General features: G+C 34.9%; 1 protein-coding gene across 2 annotated transcripts in view; it reads right to left on the reverse strand.

Moving 5' to 3' along the window:
• Positions 1–20,221, reverse strand: part of ZDHHC17 (zinc finger, DHHC-type containing 17) — a 78,177-nt gene that overhangs the window by 6,481 nt on the left and 51,475 nt on the right. For both annotated transcript variants that reach the window (XM_014963879.1, XM_014963880.1), the window contains 8 exons: positions 19,814–19,939; positions 18,409–18,551; positions 17,071–17,171; positions 9,705–9,829; positions 6,298–6,360; positions 4,937–5,030; positions 1,074–1,157; positions 528–685 (listed from right to left, as the gene is read on the reverse strand). In XM_014963879.1, the coding sequence (XP_014819365.1) occupies positions 528–685; positions 1,074–1,157; positions 4,937–5,030; positions 6,298–6,360; positions 9,705–9,829; positions 17,071–17,171; positions 18,409–18,551; positions 19,814–19,939 (894 nt within the window). The remainder of the gene's footprint in view (positions 1–527; positions 686–1,073; positions 1,158–4,936; positions 5,031–6,297; positions 6,361–9,704; positions 9,830–17,070; positions 17,172–18,408; positions 18,552–19,813; positions 19,940–20,221) is intronic.

Consider the following 20,221-nt stretch of genomic DNA (forward strand, 5'->3'; position numbering starts at 1 on the left):
CATAATGAAAGACTTTCAAGTCATATTGAAAGGCTTTCAAGTCATACAGAGCAGCTTTCAGTATGACTTGTCTTTCCTTAAAAAGGATAAAGACACTCTTGCGTTTGGTCAGATTACAGCACAGTAATGTGACCAGAAACCACACTGAACCAGTGTAAGAAATTACTGCATCCCCTTTGAAGTTACCAGCCTCTTTCTGCTAATGACATACTGCATTATTCCAAGTTCGACCCACAGACCTTATCCTCTATGAGTCTTTATTGCTTTTCTCTGGTCTGTTTTGCCTTTCTGTCATTCTGAGAGTGGAAAGCGGGAGGTAGGTAGTTTAACCTCTTGCAAAAAAAAAAAAATCACAAGCAAATGAGAAGTGAACGATGCCTAATATCCAGAGACAAGAGATGCCTGCCTCCTCCAGCCTGGCTGAGAGACTGAAGGATTGGCCCTGCATTATGATTTAAATGAGAACTATTTGTGATTATTATGTTACCCCCAAGACTCAGCATTACAAATGAGGTGCCCTTCCATACCTGATACATCTGACACATGAGTAACACAGCCACCCACATGAAGTGAAAAACACTGTTTAGAAACATCCAAAACATCCACGGAGAACAGGTAGCAATCTGTGTAATATAGGTCCAAAACCCATCCTTTGCATAACTTGTCTCACAGTGGAAACCCCAGTCTAGAGAAAAAACAAAGAGTCAAAAATCACACAGAAGATTTCAAATATGTTTACTGTACATCAACATAATGCCTATATTAAAATGCATTAAATTAAATAAGAAAATGACAAGGTGCCAAAATAGTTCTACTTGCTCTCTCTTCCTTTCCCAACTCCCTGAATACATGACATATGCACATACTTGGCTGTGATGAAGAAAAAAATCTAGGACAAGAAAAACATCATCTTCTAACTTAAAATATCCGATATAGTCAATTATTAATATGCAGTTCAATTCCAGAATAAAAATATCCAAAACTCTGCTAAGGCAGAAATCTGTCAAAATCCATAACAGGAGACAAAGTATTTGTAAGCAATTAAAAAAAGCCAAAAAGCCACAGTTACTCACAAGAGATACATCCATAAATCATCCAGCAAATCATAAAAAGCAAGAAGAACAGGTATCCCATAAAATAGCGATGGTTCCCTGCTCCTAAAGTTGTACAAGAACAACAAGGATCAAATTAGTATAATTTCAAAAGAAAGACAACATTACATCATAAAGTTTAATTGCTTGCTTAGAAGTACTGCTTATTATTGTATACAGAAACTACAACCTCAAGACAGTGAAACTAGCTGGCTTAATTATGAATTTATTTTTCACTTCTGACACAACAAAGCAATACTTTATTTTCTTCAATTTCTGTGACATTACAGCCATAATTCACAGAAATGTATTTTGTTCGTAACCTCTTTCATGAGTGATTATTGATAGATAATACTTAGAACAATGTCAGTGACAGCTGTTGCAGAACCCTGAACAGCCAGGAATTACATATCAAAAATACTTTTTAAATTCCATTAGAATTCATCAGACTGTAGAGTTCACTCTCTTAAAAGAAACAGAAATATGAAAAAATATACAACCTCCCTTTATAATAAGCTAAGTCACAACTTCAGTTTAGACCTCCTTGATAAAGCTAGATAAACATAAAATATCTAATAGAACTTGCAAAACAAATACATTTAAGTGAACAGAGAAGGCCTAACAATCTGGCTTCAATAATGAATGGGATTTAAAAAACCATTCTGCTTAAGACAGAATTTAAATGCAAGAAAATTTGGCTATTAAAAGACTGACCTATTTTTAACACTAATAAGAGTTAAAAAGCTGCCTTCTATGTGAGTACCTCATAACTCTGAAGTACTCAGTCTTCCTTCTGTTTGCAAAATATGTCCACTGCTGCAACCTTCCAACAGCTCTAGGCTCTAAACTAAACCCACAGAGATGATAATGGGCTACAAAAGACTTGGCTGTCATCATCTACCAGCACAGCGTTTACTTCTTCATTATGTCAAATGTTTTGCCTGCTAAAACAAGAGCATCCTTTGGAGGCAGAAAATAATCAAGTGCTTTTAGCAAGTGAACTGAAAGACTATATATAAATAAGAGATGAGGAAGAACACACATACAACACAAGCTAGACTAAACGCAAGACATTTCCTTGAAAATACAACAAGTTCCTCCAGACATAAAATACGTTGTAACATTGCCTTCAGTCACCTAGGAGCATATGAGAAAAAGTGTTGGAAATGTCCCTAAGGTATCGCTTTCATTTGCATTCTAAATTTCAGAACTGTTAAGTTTCATAAAAGAAATAAAAAAAGGACGTTAAACAGTGACCTAGAGGTCCATCTGAGAGGCATCAGATGAGATGCTTTCAGCACCATCTTCAATTATATTAAGCCAAATTCTGTCTGTATTTGGTAAAACCATACGTGTACCATTTAAAACTATAAATGAAACAGGTAAAATCTTGGTCACAGTTTAAAAAAAAGACTTTGGAAATAGAAAGTGGAGCAACTACCTTTCTTCTGTATCTAAAATAAGACTTGGGAAAAGCCAGCACTACTCTCTTCAGTTTCACCCTGGACTGGCAGGAACACAGTCAGTTATCCCCCCCAGTTAAAACAATGCTGTAAAAATTGTTGCAAATTTCTTTTATATGGTTGTGCTTATGTTATACATAAGTAAAGATAACTGATTTTCTTCTGATGGAGTTATATTGAATGATTAAGATGGTTTGTTAATTTATTTTTTCCTACTTTTAGTTTAGGAGCAACTTTACTGGGGAGGGAAAATGATCATTATTCTAAAGCATAAAATAATTTCTTTTATACACAAGATCTACCTTCTGAGTCACTGCCATCAGAACACTCATTCAGTACAGTGTCAGCATAACCCATGTGACATAACAGTGTAAAATCTGTCTCTAGCTCCTTTCATGCCATTACTTGAAAACTAAATTTCTGTTGCGACTTTGCAGTTTGCTTGAAATGTAACTACAAGTGTAATAAAATATCTTGTTTTCATTTTCAAACAATCAACTGTAAAAAAAACCCACCATGCTATTTTGATACTCCATTAAACATATAAATATAATCACCTTAGGGAGTTGCTCACTGTAATTTTAACTAAAATTTTGCAGGTGGTATGAAAATAATTTGTCCCAATTGCCAATTTATTTATTTTTCAAATAGTCTGCACGTCTTGTCCGCCTCTTCAGAATGGTAAAAATATTCTCTCTCCACCTCTTCATATTCCAAGTTTTACCCTTACAGGATTTATTTTAGCCTCACTCTTACAATATTTCTCAACCCTATATTTAGTAAAATTCTTATCCTTCTAACACATTCAGAGAAGACTACATAAAACATTTCCAAATTCCACCTTTCCAGAAAAGCATGATTCATGTTTCCCTTTTTGGCAAACAGACCATGGATGCTGTTTTAAGAATGGATTCTGTTTTGTAATCCTATGCTCAGGGTCACCATGTACCACTCTGAGAGACAGAGAAGCCATATAAGGTCATTTAGTCCATCACTCCCTCCAGCTGTTCCCATAGTGTGATTTCTAAAGCTTTTTTCCCAGCATACTTTCAAGCGTCCTAATGTTTACTTTTACCTCCAGCTATCCCAATCTGTACAGGACCACTAGTAGGAGGATTCTGCTTTTCCATCACCACTGTTTTTAAAAAAACACATTTCCTTCACCTAACTTAATACCATTACTCACATACTCTCTTAATACACACAAACTAAAGTGGGGTTTTTTCCTCCCCCAGTTGTTTTTTATCCTTTTCAAGTTACTGATTAAAATACTGGATCTTTCTGTCCCACTGACAAGTAGTCCTTAGTCCTCTCGCAAAACAAACTGTAACTAAACACTCTCCAAAAAGTCTATGCCCCCCTACCTTTTTTAAATAAAAATTTCGAAGTTCTTCATTGTAAAACATCTAAAATACAAATGAAAAGTAGCTCGGGTAGTAACATCAATAGGAAATGTAAAGTAGAAGGGAGTGATACAAGCCTGCCTCAATGAGACTTCAGTGATGCTCTATTACAATTCAAATACCAGCTCTATTTTACTCTTGATCGTAAGACCAAACTACTATGACCATCCATTATTATATATATTTAGAAGGACTACAATGAAGCATTTATTTGCTGTCAGATGTCAATGAATCCAGGTCCTAATTCCTCCCCATGATTAAGGTTAGCTCTGCTTGTGTCCTAAAAAACCCAACCCAACAGTGAAGCAAGCTGCACCCATCTCCTAGCTTTCAAATAAGTTTCTCAAAAAATAAAACAGGGAATAGTAGCATTTAGAGACTTTATTCTTGTTCTATATCTGTTCTTTTCATCATCTCTGGGGAGAAAAAATTACTACCTGGCAGGTGAAAAAGAGGAGAATACTTCAATAGGAAGTCAGTTATTCTGTATCTAACTGCTATGATCATTACATTTTTGAATACATGTACTTTCCCATTAAATTAGAACATTATCAGCAAAGATGAAAATTTTTATCTTACACAATGGATAATAGTCGGTTGTGGAATTAGTGTACACCTTTTCTGTGGACATAAAATGCATTTAAGCGTTGCATTTTTTAATTAGTAGAGTCTACGTTAATAAAAAAACATAGGTAAGAAAGAGAACTAAACACAAAACAATTTTGAGGATGGGTATATAATAGACAATACAAATGAAAATAATGCAGAGAATCAAATACAAAAAAAAATAAGCTTAGTATGAAAATGCCTTTCCTTCAACCAAAAATTTTCTCAAAATTTTTTCTCAGACTTTGGCAGAAGTCAAGTCACTTTTAGCATGAAATGGGAACAGACAAAGCCCTGCACAACATGCAGGGTTGATTTCAGAAGTTTTTTCCCCTTCTATTATGACAGTATCACATTTTAGAAAATTACTCACCTACACAGTTACCCACCCACGGGCAGTGGTGATCAAACTTTGCTATACATCGATTGCACACACCACAGTGTTTGGACCTCACCGGCTTCCGTATCTGTAATGGTTATTAACATTTGTTTAGAATAGCAAAAAAACCCCTGACATGTTTATATAGGAAAAAACAGAATCACAGAATGATACGGGGTTGGAAGGGACCTCTGGAGATCATCTAGTCCAACCCCTCTGCCAACCCTCAATTTGATTTTCTATTGTTGACCTCCTAGAGAACTTCAAACTCAATGCTAATTTTTAAAGCAAACTTAGCTATTGAGCTTAATCTGTATACAATTTAACACAAACATCTATGTACTTGGATTCTAGGATTTTTAAATTTTTTTTCCTTTCACACAAAGTTCTCCTATCACCTCCAGCTATTGAGCTGGGTGGAACAACCAGTTTCATTTCAGCTTTTTAACAATGGAAGTACAGAATGACTTTGAGTTCTACGATTCTGTCAGTATCATTCATCATTGAGCTCTAATGTAAAGTGTTCCAGCTTATTTTCTAAAGACAGGAACATGACTCAACAAATGGAACTCAGTGGAACTTAGAATTAAATTACTCCCAGCAATTTTTTTAAAAGGTTATGTTTTGAAAGAAATATAAAATGCCAATAAAAGAACTGATATGAAGTGTTTTGAGATATGTACGTATACACACACATCATTTTTAAGGTGCCACATCTGTAAATAATTTTCCAGATCCAATTTTGGGAATATTAACATTATTCATGTTCTACATAGGTCAGAGCATTACAGTGTAATACTGATAACCTCGATAATTTTATATTTACTAGTTAATTTTCAAAAACAGAAACACATTACATTTACTACAGTTGCTATTTTTTTTCCCTAAGCAGTTATTTTCTTTTAAATTTTCTGTGTTGAAACTAAGTATTAACTACTACAAAAAAAGTATTTGCTCACAATTTGGCAAGCATTACAAAATTTAAGATATTTTTATCCCCTTCCCAATTACAGCCAAATTGAGAAATATAATTGACTTTTGGAAAAAAGTATTTTACTAGAAGCACCACATAATTTTACTGTGAGTTACAGAGGTGGTGAGATGTTGCCTCTGATTTTCATAACTTGTTAGGTGTCTAACCAATCACCTTGGTAGAATACTTGCATTTTGATACTAACAAGTTATTTCTGCAGTGATATTTTTGTCCTCCTATTTTTTTTTTGTGTACAGCTATATTATTTATTGAAAACACTACTCAAAGATTACAAATAAATTCTTCCCTAGTTTTGGCCTAGAATGAAAAAAAAAAAAAAAAAAAAAAAATCAGGGCTGTGATTGATTAAAAAATACACTACCAAGCAGGTACTGCAGAATATACTGAGGTCCAGACTTCCTGTCTCTGCAAGTTCTACTATTGTCTGCAGAAAAAAAAAAGAAAAAAACCATTAGAATTTACATATAAAAAAGTGCTGCCAACCATTGTAATATAGCTGTTTCTCAGACCTAGAGTTGTGAACTCTACTCATTCTAGCTACTTTCTAGACACAGGAACAACTTAAATTCAGCTGGATCCTATTTTAAACCTATGGTGTTAAACCAATATGCACATTTACTTCTAAATTAATTCTAGCTTATACTTATTCCTAGTGTATCTAGGTTTAATTAGAGAAAAAGCAAGCTTCTATTAATTTTGATACATTCACACAATTTGACTAACCTGTTGTTAAACCTGTTAAAATTAATGCATCTGATTTTCCAAACAGGAACACATAAAACTAGCTAGCAGGATCAGCCAGTCTAGAAAATACTTTTTTCCAGAGGTAGCCCATCGAAACCTTGAAATCTATATTCACCTCTTTCCTCAGATGCTGAAGCTTCAGGAAAGAAAAGAAATAACGCAAAGCAAACCTCCTCTTACAGCTATACTTATGGGTCAAGTGATAGAAGGAGTCAGGTATCAGTTAAAGCATGCCTGTATCGTCACTCCAAATGGTAAAATGGTAGCTTTTTTTTATTTTGTACACTCCTTCAGTATCCACTTCATTGTTGGAATAGAAGGAACCTGTTATTCCATGAAATGGGTTCCAACAAGTTTCAAAATTCAGCAAGTCAAATTGTGCCCTGTGAGGCTTAAATGACATTTGCAACATATGGAAAATATCCTGAAAACATCTTTTGCCAGAATAGCCTTCCTTGAACCTGAAGGAATTTGCTCATCATAAATAGCCTAAAGGCAGATAGATTCATCTACTGCTGCCTTTCAAACCACGTGGATCTTACGCATCAGTGTGGTTCCTAACTGCAGAAGCAACAGAATAGTCCTTGCAACTGTTTCCCCATGATGATGACCACTAAGGTGGGTACCTTGACAGAAGCCACCGAAGTTTCCCTTCAAAATGCTACACTTAATAACCAGTCCGGAAAAATTTATGGAAATTTTTCCCCAAACTAACCAGTAAGAGCTACAGTCAGCAGTCTGGGGGTAAATCAGCATCTTAATGCTTCCCCTGCTGATCTCAGGTAAACAAGGAACAATCTTTACACTTTTTCTAACACTTCTTAACCAAGCTCTGAAAGCTGTCACTATTTTTTCTCCTCACTTGTATCTCCATTTGCTGTTGGCCCAGCATTCTGGTCTCCACCGCTGCAGCTCTTCAGACGACTTCTTCAACTAAGCACTGCCGTTCACGAGCCCTTCCATCCTGTCTCTTGCCACCTTCAGTACTCTACATCCCTTTCGCATCCCCCTCTGCCATCCCTTACTGTTCTAACAGCATTTCCCACTACTTGAATTTAAAGAACCTCCCTCACAATCATAACTTTGTAAATAAACCAGATGAACAGGAAGTGAAAAACCCAACAAGACATAGCTACCATGACTTCAATGCTGTCAATGTAGTTTTTGATACTTTACTATATCTTGGACAAGTTAATCAACTGTCCAAAAATGATTATGTCAAGAATTGTCATGAATTCGTAAGTAGTTTGTAGTGTACACTACACTACAGACTAACAAAAGGATGCACAAAGGAATGTACATGGCGTGATGCTCAATGCTGACTTTGGTATTATCCACAAGCAAGCCCAAAGTTCAGAAGAAAACTGAACAAGAGCAGATAAATCAACTAAATACAACTCCCCTTAGAGATCACAGCATAGAGACCCAGGAATACTGAAGTCAGAGCCACATTTTCATCGTTTGTAAACATTGGGTCTATCTTCTGTGCTTCTGAGCTATTAATATTTGATTCTGAAAACTTGGAATTGTTTATTTATTATTTATTTATTTATTTTAAGAGTAAACTTGGGGTTTTTTGTAACACAGAAGAAAGGGCACGACACACCAGTAAAATAAACATCTGAAATTGTTGCTTACTACACATTTCCAAACATACTTAACTTGGTCATCTGGAATTAAAAGAATTTTTTTCATAGCTGATTCCAGAGCTAACAGCTACCTCAACACAAAACATTTGGAGACCAATTACAGAACCATGAGAAAGCAGTACACTGCACAAACGTAAGACACGTACCCTACAGTGGTTTGTGTCCCTAACAATAGATTATTTTACATTTTGGTTAGCTCCAGTGTAAGACATTCAAAGCATTCACAAACTGCAACTGAAGACATTGCATTTTACAATTCCTACCCTGTTCAGCGAGGCTTTTGTAACCACACTTAACTTCTTAAGCAAGTAGATCAAATGAATTGCATATTTGTACAATTTGCTGAGTCCGAACCAAAGTGCAGTTGCTGACTCTTCTATTTAATTTAGTCCAGTTGAAAGATGAGAATTTAGTCTGGCCCTTACTTTGGCCAATTTTCAATAACAGTAAGGGAATTTGCAAAATAAATCTGCACATTTACTATCAACTCAGCAATAATTTATCAGAAAAAAAAATAATCATGTAAGCTATCACAACCATCTTTTACAGGCTATTCTACGTTGATCACTACGTAAGGCTGTAATTCCAAGTGTCCGCTGTCAATCCACACAGGTTTTTTCACAAGTAAGCGTAAAGAAGGACCACAAAACTCACTTCTGGTGGGATGTGAGCTACTACGAAACTTGCCCAAAATGAAACAAACAAAATGTTTCTGCTGCTTGTATGATTTTGCAATATTCAACACTAAGTTTGGCTGCTGAGGCCAATGTACTTCAACCAAAAAAAAAAAAATTAGAAATGCTAACAATAATCTTATGAAGTCTTAGAAAGATATCATTAGATTATCCATATTTTCTCTGATATTTAAACCAAAAGAAAAAAACCCAACTTGATCCCAGACTGCCTGGGGTTTGGGTTATTTTTATGCTCATTCAGTCTAACACTTTTAGGCACAAAGTTAAAGAAAACTGGAGGCCCTTTAAAGTCTGTGAATTTTTTTTACAACCAAATTAACTAACACTTTTCCCATCACGAGTCATTTGTTTCAGTAAAGTAATATTCTGAAACCTCACATTTTCATTTTCACACAACTGCTTTTTAAACTCTTTTATCTTGAAAATCTTAATTGTGATTTTGTTATTCAAAATGACCTAAATGTAACTTTGGACCAGTAAGCACTTAAACACATAATCCAAATGTGAAAAAAAAAAAAACCAAAAAACCTGGATGACAAATGAAAGGAGAATTTTTCAACATTTTAGACCTTTTGTTACACAACTATTTCATGAAATTTCATGTACTGAAGAGCAAACTACTCTAACCAAATGGTGGCAGGCTGCTGAAGATCCAAGTTTCACGTATCTTATGGCTTTACCTTTTTCTTTTGTTCTTCCGTGGCTTTGATGATTCCTGGATCCGATTTCCAGGATTTTCCAAAATTGTAGAAAAGTGCAACGCTATTAGCGAGGAATGGAAGATGTATAAAGAAAAAATTGAGATGTGTTTGAAGTCAAGGAATTTAAAGTTAAAAATCAAATTTCCTCTTCAAAATACCCACTGATAATTCTGAAATAAAATTTAAATAAATTTAATTTTTATGAATGCCTTTGAGTCACTGTTGTCTGAATTAACAAAATTCAGTACTGTAGTAAGAACTCAGTATTTTCTATTCCTCAAACTTGAAAACTCACTTTTTAAAATGCTGACCTCCATGAGGCATTTCTAAAGCACTTATCCTTCTAAAGAATGAATAACGACAGTTCAGTTTTTGTAATTATTTTCCCTTTAAAATAAATTAAATTCCATTACATTTATCTTCTAAAAAGTATTTCCTGTTTTCACAATAAACATTTCAGAGCTCTATTTATAAGATAGCAATTTGACTGCCTATGCCTTCAGTGGCTTGAAATTCCTATGAAATCACATCAAGGACTGGTTGTAGCCATAGAAGGAATTGTGCCACAATGACCACTGTTACATGGCGATCACGTCTCAACACCACTGATCTCCGAGAAAGGTACTGTCTGATACCTGATCCTATTAGAAGGCGATCCCTGTATTTTACATCAATGAAAATTATTTTTAACATACTAATACATCTAGTACTTAAAAAACCACAGGATTTAGTATTCTCTGGAAGTGTTTATAAAATCAATTGCCATATAAAAACAGAAAATAACCATTAGTTTTAAAATAGATTTCCTGTGTTGAATGACTTGCCATATAACATGCCTCGTCTTACAACACTTGACATTTCTTCACAGATTTAAGACATTTTTTAGCAATGACGTTGAAAAACCAAATGCTTCAGACATGCTTCTTCCACAAAAGGTGGAAAATTATTTACTCTGATCAACCTACAAAAGACCTGACTAAAGATACCTGTCAGCTGTCAGTCACAGCTGCAAGGAGATGCCGTATTTGACAAGGCTGCCGTGGCAGAAGCCTCTACAGCATTATCCAGGCAAAAAGGGCCATTATTACTCAGGCACAAATCACTGCACACCCAAATTACATTATATTCTGAGTGACCAAGATGAATATTTCTCTCTACTTTGGTAGTCATTAGAACTTCCCTTGTAATTGAAGTTTAATATATTGTGTGTTTGCATTACAAAACTCTTCATATAAGACTCAAAACCAAGCATGACGTGGTAATTTGTACTGAATTGGTATATAACACTTTAAAGACAAAAATAAAAAAACCTTTTTTACATGCTTTAAAACAACTGGATTTTGAAGTTAGAATATATGCTCAAATATATTCTACTACATATATACAAGTATATTCTATTCTGTTTGACTCTATTCTTGGAAGAAATGTTTACTGTTTTACATTAAGCAGTATTGAGAAAAAAATTACATAAACCATTGATAAATAAATCTACATGGAACACATACAAGCAAATATTAACTGAAAAAACCCAGAATTTCTATAGAATAACAGTATCTTAAATTCTTCTATACTGCTCTTGTGATATGAAAGAACCTGGAAATATGAATAAATTCAAATAAGGCATCTTTTTGACTTCTAAAATGCTTACAAAGTTTCATTGTTCATGTGAAGCATATCCTGAATAACTTTCATTTTCTTTCTGTTGGGGGGAAGAATTTGCTGTGAATTTCTAATAAAAGAGTATTGGCAAGTTAAGTTAAAATTTTAATCATGGACCTTATATAGTAGAATGTTAGTATTAACTCACTAAAGGCTAATTAATCTTTCCTCTAACAAGCTGTTTCCAGCGAGTTTATAGTGGGGGAAAAAACCCCACCAGCTATAATATAACCTAAAAAACTTCACAGTTCAATCTGATACATTACAGATGAAAAGCTCTGACCTTAACATTTATACAACCTAATTTCTTCCTATTTTTCTTCTAAAATTGCCTGGTGCCAACAATAAGCTGGTTCAACTTATTTGTTCAGCTAGAGAGAGACTAATTTTTATTTTAGAATATAAAAGTATCACCAGGGGTTTTGTGACAACAATGAAAAATGTTTTTTCATTAAAAACACCTTAATCAGACATCTGTTACAAACAATAAAGGTACAATTGAAAAAAAAATTATATGACCCATTCCGAATTACTATACGTCATGTCTAGACTGTTAAAGAAGATAGGGGGAAAGACAATTTATTTTCTATCCAGTAAAGGCGTTTTTATAACCTTAAAGTTCTGGAATTGTTTTTTTATGGACTAAAATTTGGACAACCTGTGTGATAAAGAAGCTGTCCAGGGATCAAAGCCACACAAGTAGAAACTCAGTATGCAGAATTCTTCTGAACTTACCCTTCCCCCTTTTTAGTCCATAAAATACAGAGAAAACTAAGAGACTCCCTGCAGAGTCTAAGTTTGGGCTTTCCTTTTATCACGACGGTGTCAGGTGAGTGACACAGCGTGAATGGTGGCAGATAAGGTACTTCTGTAATGAGGGCAGGAGATGCTGGCAGACTACACGAGAAAGGAAAGTATAGATGAGCAGTAACTATGTAAACAGAGAAAGACAAAGCCAACAGTATTTTTCATTAGTATCTTCAAAAAAACCATTTCTCTTAAGTTTTAAGCAAAACGGTGGAGAAGGGATAAAAATGCATGATATAGCAGGCATTCACCTTCTGCCCTGTCACTAATTTGCTGTCTTTTATGAGGTTTCCCCACTTTTCACTGTGAGAGACAAAGCAGGAACACCCATGAAACAATCTCTACTTTCAGTCCTAATCAATATCCTTTAATTATTAGAACAAGTAACAACAGGCTGAAAATGACCCCAGAAAACCACTTGGAACCATGTCATTAAAAAGAAAATTAAAACAAAGCAAGCACCCCATAACCCATGAGTGAAGCAAACATGCGGTGAGCTTATTTTTCATCCTGAACCGTAGCCTATTTAAAAGGGCCTCAATACACACAGCTTCCTGCTACCCCAGCCACACATCACAAAGAGTCTGAAACCAAGCCAAAGTGCACATTATGTACCAATGCTCCCTTCAACTAACTACAAATCCAGTAATAATGTCCTTTTCCCCTAAAGAGAAAGATCTGCAGCCAGTGTAAGCTATCAGAGATCAATACATGGTAAGGAACCTGTCAGTTCCTAACAGCTGCACACCTGGATCCAGGAGCACAGGCAGATAACAGCAGACAGCTACGCAAGAAGCCTCCTTTGACTGGCTATTTATGAGACACAATCCATTTTTAATCAACTGAAGCTCTGCAAAAGTTCTCCACCTCCATCTTCTATCTACCATAAAGAAAATCCCTTAGCTTGCAAAAAAAAATATTCATTCACTGTCATCTGCCCCACTCCAGAAGTTTATTTTGGTTTTTACTTAGACAAAGTATTCAGACACGGGAACAGGAGTTCTGGATAGCTGGGCCTGGGGGTTGGATTTTTTGGGTCTTTGGTTCCTCTAGAAACATGACATCTGGCTTCTTTCTTTCTTTCTGCATGCAAGGCTTTTTACTGTTTTCCTGAAGCTAATTTTGGTAATATGAATGTTGTTGGGCTTTTTTGGTTTTTTTGTTTGTTTGTTTGTTTTAAACTGCTTAACTGTATCAATTGGCTTGTTACATTTTTTAAAGCAATATGCTATTGTAACAACTTTGTGAAAGCACAAACATCATCATGAATTCTCTTACACTCGGTTTTTAAAATGATCCCTAACTGAAAAAGTGTGCAGTGTTTGTTTTCCTTCACCTAAGCCCCATCAATATATGAAGTACATCTGAAATAAGATCATCAATTCAGAATTAGTCAGTGGTAAATGATTTTGAAACTTATAAAATTGGCTTATAGCATCTCATTACCTCAGCACTGCTCATATGCTATACCAAAAAAGCTTAATTAATGAAAACTGCACACTCCCTTTTTCACCAAATGGAAGTGGTAGAATCAAAAAAAAAAAATAATACTGTGAATATTTTGGGTTACAGCAAACTCTGACACCTTAGAAAAAACAGAGCAGTATAAGAACCTTCTGACATAACAGGCACTATTTGTTCAGCTGGAACTGAAAAGCCGGCATGAACAACTGAGATATGAACTCGGTACGTATGCCCTGAACTTTTACAGGACACAAGAGAATGTTCTACCTATAAATACTAACGAAAAAGAACAAAATGTGAAATTCTAGTCTCACATTATTAAAAGTGTACTTTTAAATACTTTTTACCTTTAAAAATAAAACTAAATTAAAATATAGTGATTTAGTATGTAGGATTTTTGAGGTTCCCCCCCCACTCTGCAATCAGTAGCAGATTAGAAGAGACTAACAGAGCAAGGCGTAACTATCCTTTGTTATGGGCAAAATACAGCTAAAGGGAAGTGGCAAAACATAATAGTGGCAGGAAAGCATAGGACCATAGAGTCATAAATCCATAAATACGCAGATCATAACTTCCTCATTCCCTGCAGGAATAGGATTTCTATTTTAACAAATGTACCAGACTCAAAAGCTGCTGAAAAAACCTCAATATAATGGCAACGTTTACAAAAATTCAGTACACTAGATTAATCTAAAATGTTCAAATTTACTTTCATGACTGGTCTTCTAGAAGACACATTTGAAAGCCTTAGAATTTATAGACTTATTTTTCATGTGATTACCCTGAAACTCAAGAAAATGCACTGCTAATCTTCGGGTTTGTTTGTTCTTTATGACACATTGTCTTGACTGCCCTTTTCTATCTCACTAGGATTAAACCCAGAAGACCAGATGATCTTCCAGACACCTTCAACATATCCACAAGAAAAGAAAATTCGTACCAAGCACCTGAATATTAAAGTAACACTTGCAGCAATTAAGACTTTCATATTATTAATAATATAAGGTCCCAGTAAGGCAATTAGTGATAGTTGTTTAAGGTTAGAAACTTTCTGCCTGAGCAAAAGACGGTCAGAATTTGTGAAAACTACCGGGACGTGTTTTATCACTCAAACATTACAGAGTATAAAGTAGTACACTGCTCTGCTGTAAGCAATCATATAAAGCTGTAAAAATACAAGAATCCTTTCTCCACCCACAATGCTGTGCCTCATGCTATAAAAATAGAGCAGGCATGCAATTTCTTTTTTCCAAAAAAGCTACAGGGCAATTTTCCAGAAGGGGAATGAATTTGGAATCCATTACAAAGACTTCCAATTAAAAATCATCAATTAAAGGAAGATGGCCTTAAGCACTGGGTCTCTAAAACTGCTTGTCACAGAGAATTGTGTCAGCTCTAATGAAAGCAATTAGTAGCTGAAGTTTTTAGACTACTACTTCTGTGTACAAAAAGACTGTTGCAAAGGTTTTGAGGCACCTACCTTAAATTACAGAAGCACTACAGTATTTTATTCACATTCTGAAGTCAGACTTTATTAGGTTAATTAACTGTCTACAGTTATTATTTCTAGTGGACAGTGAACATTATTCTGTGACTAAAAAACCCCAAACTTCAAGTTAATCAGAACAGCTAACAGAAACAAAAATCTAGGCAAGTTTGTACAAACATGAAGAAAATATGAGCTCCAGGATAAAAGCCTCCCAATTTGCCAACCTTAAGGGACAGCTTTCTATATCAAGATAGAGGCCATCATCAAGTTGTGCTGGCTGTACAGATACTTTAATATGGTCAAGGACTTTGACTTAAAGTTGCACACATTCTGAGATTTGGTTCAAGCTGATGCTGTCTTAGCACAAGAAAGCATTTCACAGTAGCTCAACACTCGCAACCCAAACACGTAGTAGCATTAGTACATGTGAGTTTCTGAAGAACACCTACAAGGTATGGGAAGCTGAGATTCAGAAGTGAGATGGTGGAGTTGTTATAACTACCTCAGAAACTTGTAATCTACTATTTGCCAAAAGTCAGCTTTCCTTAAAAGATCAGAAAAGCAATTTCAGGGTACAGGCATGACATATTTAGACAGCTCTACTCCTTTCCATAAAAACCAGAAAACTATACTTCCATTTTTAACTACTGCTTTTAATAACATTTTTCATACTTATTTTATACTCACTTTCCTCATTCTGCAGTTACCAGTGAATTTGATTGAGTAGAAATATAGAAAATCAGGTCAGACAGAGAGACTGGTAGTAGGACCAGGATTTTCTAACTAACTATTTTAAGACATACTCATGCTAAGATCGATAGAAATATTTTCTTTTCTTTTTTACTTCACAGCTACTAGATTTTCATTTTTAGGTTTTTTAAGGAGGAAGTAGCAGTCATCTCGAGTTCCATGGGACTTCTGTTATTCACAGCAGCACCTTTGCAAACACTGTCAGCGTGGAAGCCAAAGGCAGCCTGGAAGCAGGGTCTCCTCTCTGTTTTCAACCCAAAAATGTGAGGCTGATTTAGCTGAGGTTGAAGAACATGCTAACAAGATGATAAAAGGGTTGCACTGCTACTATCCTATTTCAGGGTAATTCTTTTGAGGACAAAAAGAAAAATATTTTCTAGAAAAGTCAAGCCAACATTCATCATAAATATTAAGTTCACTTCAACTATTTACAGCTATAGGAAATGTATTAAACATTTAATAAAACGTTCAATCCTTATTTTGCTTTCTTGGGTATTGTAGTTACAATACCCAAGAAAGTTGTTTACAAATTTTAATATATTCCCTTAAGGTGGATCACTGACATTCTTCAGTGAACTCTGAATCAATCTCTACCCCTGTAAGAAAAGTTTGTATCTAGGCAGACAGTCAAAAACACAAAAAGATGGGCATATGCAGAATCTCTAAACTCCAGTATTGTTAATACATATATCTTCAAAGACTGACAATACCATTAACAAACATATCTAAAGTTTGTATGAAATAGAATTTGCAGTATCTTTAGGAAGAACTAGCTACAAAGCCAATTCCACTGGAATTGATACATGCCATGAAATTACCCACTGCTTTGAGGAAAAGCAATGTCTACGAATACAACTACACCTTGTTACCTCACAGGCAGAGTATATTTTATAGAGTTCCTCACATTTCCCCCCACTTAAGAAATTGGTAAGTAACAGGAAATTTTGCAGACTAAGCCAGTTTTGAGGAAATTCTTTCACTTAGTGCAGCACAACAACAGCGTGCACATTTTTAAAGCGATACACTATTACCATCAATACAGAAAGCAATGTTTGATGAAGACAGCGATTTTAAAATTTTAATTAGTTTCCTTACTCTTATAGGATATATCCACGTATTACCTCATAGTACTAACATGAAAAAATATTACTTCTTACTGTACACAAAAAAGGATATCATTCCAAAACCAGAAGAACCACGTCACATACATCCAGAATTTTGTTGCCAAGTATATTCCAAGAGGCAGTGCACTGTGCATGGAGTGATCAAAGAATGACCTGTAAAGTAGGAGCAATGTCATCTGTTAAGTTTTGGCTTAAAAAATTTAAATCCTGAACTACTACTACTGAAAAACACTTCCTGTTAAAATATGTACTATACGAGATACTGCAAAATCCATCATAAAAACATTTTCCTCACTTATCTTTGAAGTTCATGAGAAATTCCTGTTTTCAAACTGTCCAGGTGAATACTTGCCTGAAAATTATTTAATTAAAAATTATGTATTCACTTTTGCAGTGAATGTCTAGAACTGGACAAGAAAGGTAGAATGAGTAAATACTGTGAAAGCAGATAGAAATCTGTGAGATTCCTAGCATAAAGCATGGATACCAGTTGCAAACTACATTTATTTATGAGATTTCAGTGCCAAATATATTTTCAAAACCCATACAATGAAAATTACATGCTGGAATTACTTCAGTAAGAAAAAAGCTTAAGAGACCTTGGTGTTATCAGCCTACATACTTGAAATATTTCCAATTCTTGAATCTTCTGCTTCTGTTACAGTTGCCAATAGAAAGTTTGGAAAAAATGGATTAATTAATTTCCCATATCACTAAATTTGCCACGTTCTAAGAAAGAATGCTGCTACTTAATAAATAAATTAAGGCATCAGAATTATTTTCACCTTCTTATACTCTTGCATTTTAAAGGATATTCTGCATGAAGTTGAATTTAGTTGAGACAAACTAGATGAATGAGTAGGCAAGTCCATACTCAAGAAAAAAATGCTCAACATATTGAGTGTCACACTCTAAACTGCTAAACTCCTTGAAATAAAGCTTTTTCCATCGTCTGGAGATTTAAATTCTAAAAGACTGGGTTTTAATAGCAATGTTATTGCACGTATATTTTTTTCTATTCCTTTCGAGTAACTTTTCTCTTGATTGTTTTCTTCAAAATTCATGCTGATAACTTTGTAGACAGACATTCAGCACCCTCCTCTGGAGAACGACTGTAATTTCTGTTCTGCTGTTAGCTTCTGTTAGCTCAGTGGTATTCACACAAGGTAATTCCACGGCTATTTCCAAGACAACAGTGCATTACAAGAGCTCAAGACGCACAAGATCTTTCCCATAAATAGCAATACAAAAATCCAACAAAAAAATAAATGTTGCATGTTGAAAAAGCACACCAAAAAATAAACATTTAAGATTATTAATCCAATAAAAATGCCAGCAAAACACTTCATGTGTGCACACTAACCAGACAGTGTCCTGGTAAAACACTTACTTTGAAAGAAACTGCACCATAGCCCAAACGCCACCGTACATCAGCCCTTTAATGAGCCAAGAATCAATGTCTAGGTCTGCTATAAACCCAACCAGCCAAATTACTAGGAAAGGAGTTCCCAGCATCACCTTCTGACGGAATTCCTATATAGAAACAAATATCAGTAAGTAATTCTATTTTTAGGAACAGTTTGTATAATAATATTCTACAATAAATAGGACAGTCAGAAAAACTTAAACAAATTTTCAGGAAGCTTGACATAGGGGGGGAATCTTAATAACTTTTTTGTCATTTCCTATATTGACATATCTCCAACCTATGGGCAAGAAAAAAAAAATCTTTCTAAAATTTCATAGCAAATCAATAATTTTATTCATTTATTTACTTTAGAAGAACTGTCTTCTAGAGACTTCACTTTTATTCTAGAATAAAGGCAAAAGTAGGTCTTTTTAAAGACACTGTCAAAGTGTATAAACATAGCACATGGTAATCTCAGTGAACTTTAAAGACTGAAGTTACATAAGTAACAGATAAAATCATACTGAAGCATCTATGAAGACAGACTGGACCTTCTTTGACTTATACTATGTGGGTACAATTCCTGTTGAAGGCACTGAGCTCTTTCCAGATATTCAAAGTACATTCACAATGCACATGTAGATATAATACAATGCACAAATCACTTAAAGTCAATAATCACTGTATTATTATATTACCACAGGGTTAAAGCTCAGGCTGTAGCCAGTGTTTTAATCATCAAGAGTCAATGTATCTTTAAATCAAGAAGTTGTAGCAAATCAGTGACAGCCATACTTAATATCCAGCACAACACTCTGGCTAGTAAGAAAATATTAACTCTATGTAAGTTCTCAAACTATAAGCAGGTAGACAGTTCTCTTCTTCATGCTAGAGCAATATATTACCCTTTATACCCTTATTTATTGCCTCCTCCTACTGCAGTATTAAATAAACTGAGAAGAAAAAGGCCTCCACATTAGAGATTCACACATTACATTATACTGCTAAGACTGACTGCTTCTTTCGTAATTAGAGAGGAAATCAGAGTACAGGATATCTAAAATGCTTCTTTCCTTAGATACTTGAGAGCCAGCTTTGTGAAAGTCTTGGCTATCCGCAACACCAGACCACTTGGTACTTTTCTAGCACAAAAACTAGAGGTAACTGTTTGGAGACTTAGGGTTTTCTTAACTCCTGCCTTGAATAAAGGTGGTGGTTTGGTGTGGAATTTTTTTGCAATTACTTTTGTCATAACAAAAAGACGTTTCCTAAAACTGAAATGTAGGGAAACCACAGTACTGAACTGCTTACCTTAAGCAAACACACACACCCCAAAATCAACAGCAGCAGTAATACTGATTTACGTAAGTGTTATACTACTTCTTACCTTATCAGCTTTTAGTTTTCTCAGAAAGGACGGACTGTCATATCCCTTTGCCTGTCTTGCTTCCTGTAGGTGATTGATCATCCAAACGTTTTTCCTCTGTTTTGCTAGATCAAGTGGTGATTCTCCCTGCCAGGAGTATAGAAGTGTGAAACATCCCATTTAAAAATAAAATGCAGCCAAAACATGTTTGAAACAGAAGATTGGCAGATTAAAAAAATATACATTTTTAGTCAGTTTAAGCTACATTCTGGCATAATTTTTGCTCTGCAGCTTACTTGACACCAAACATCATTCATTCCTTTCGGTCTTTTTCACTCTCTCATAACTACACATGCGTGGACAAGTAGAATATAAAAAGTGTGATCCTGACAATACGTATGTCCTGACACAGCAATAATCATTGCTTTC

This window comes from Calidris pugnax, unplaced genomic scaffold (genome assembly GCF_001431845.1).
Source record: "Calidris pugnax isolate Ruff unplaced genomic scaffold, ASM143184v1 scaffold44, whole genome shotgun sequence".
NCBI classification, from domain to species: domain Eukaryota; kingdom Metazoa; phylum Chordata; class Aves; order Charadriiformes; family Scolopacidae; genus Calidris; species Calidris pugnax.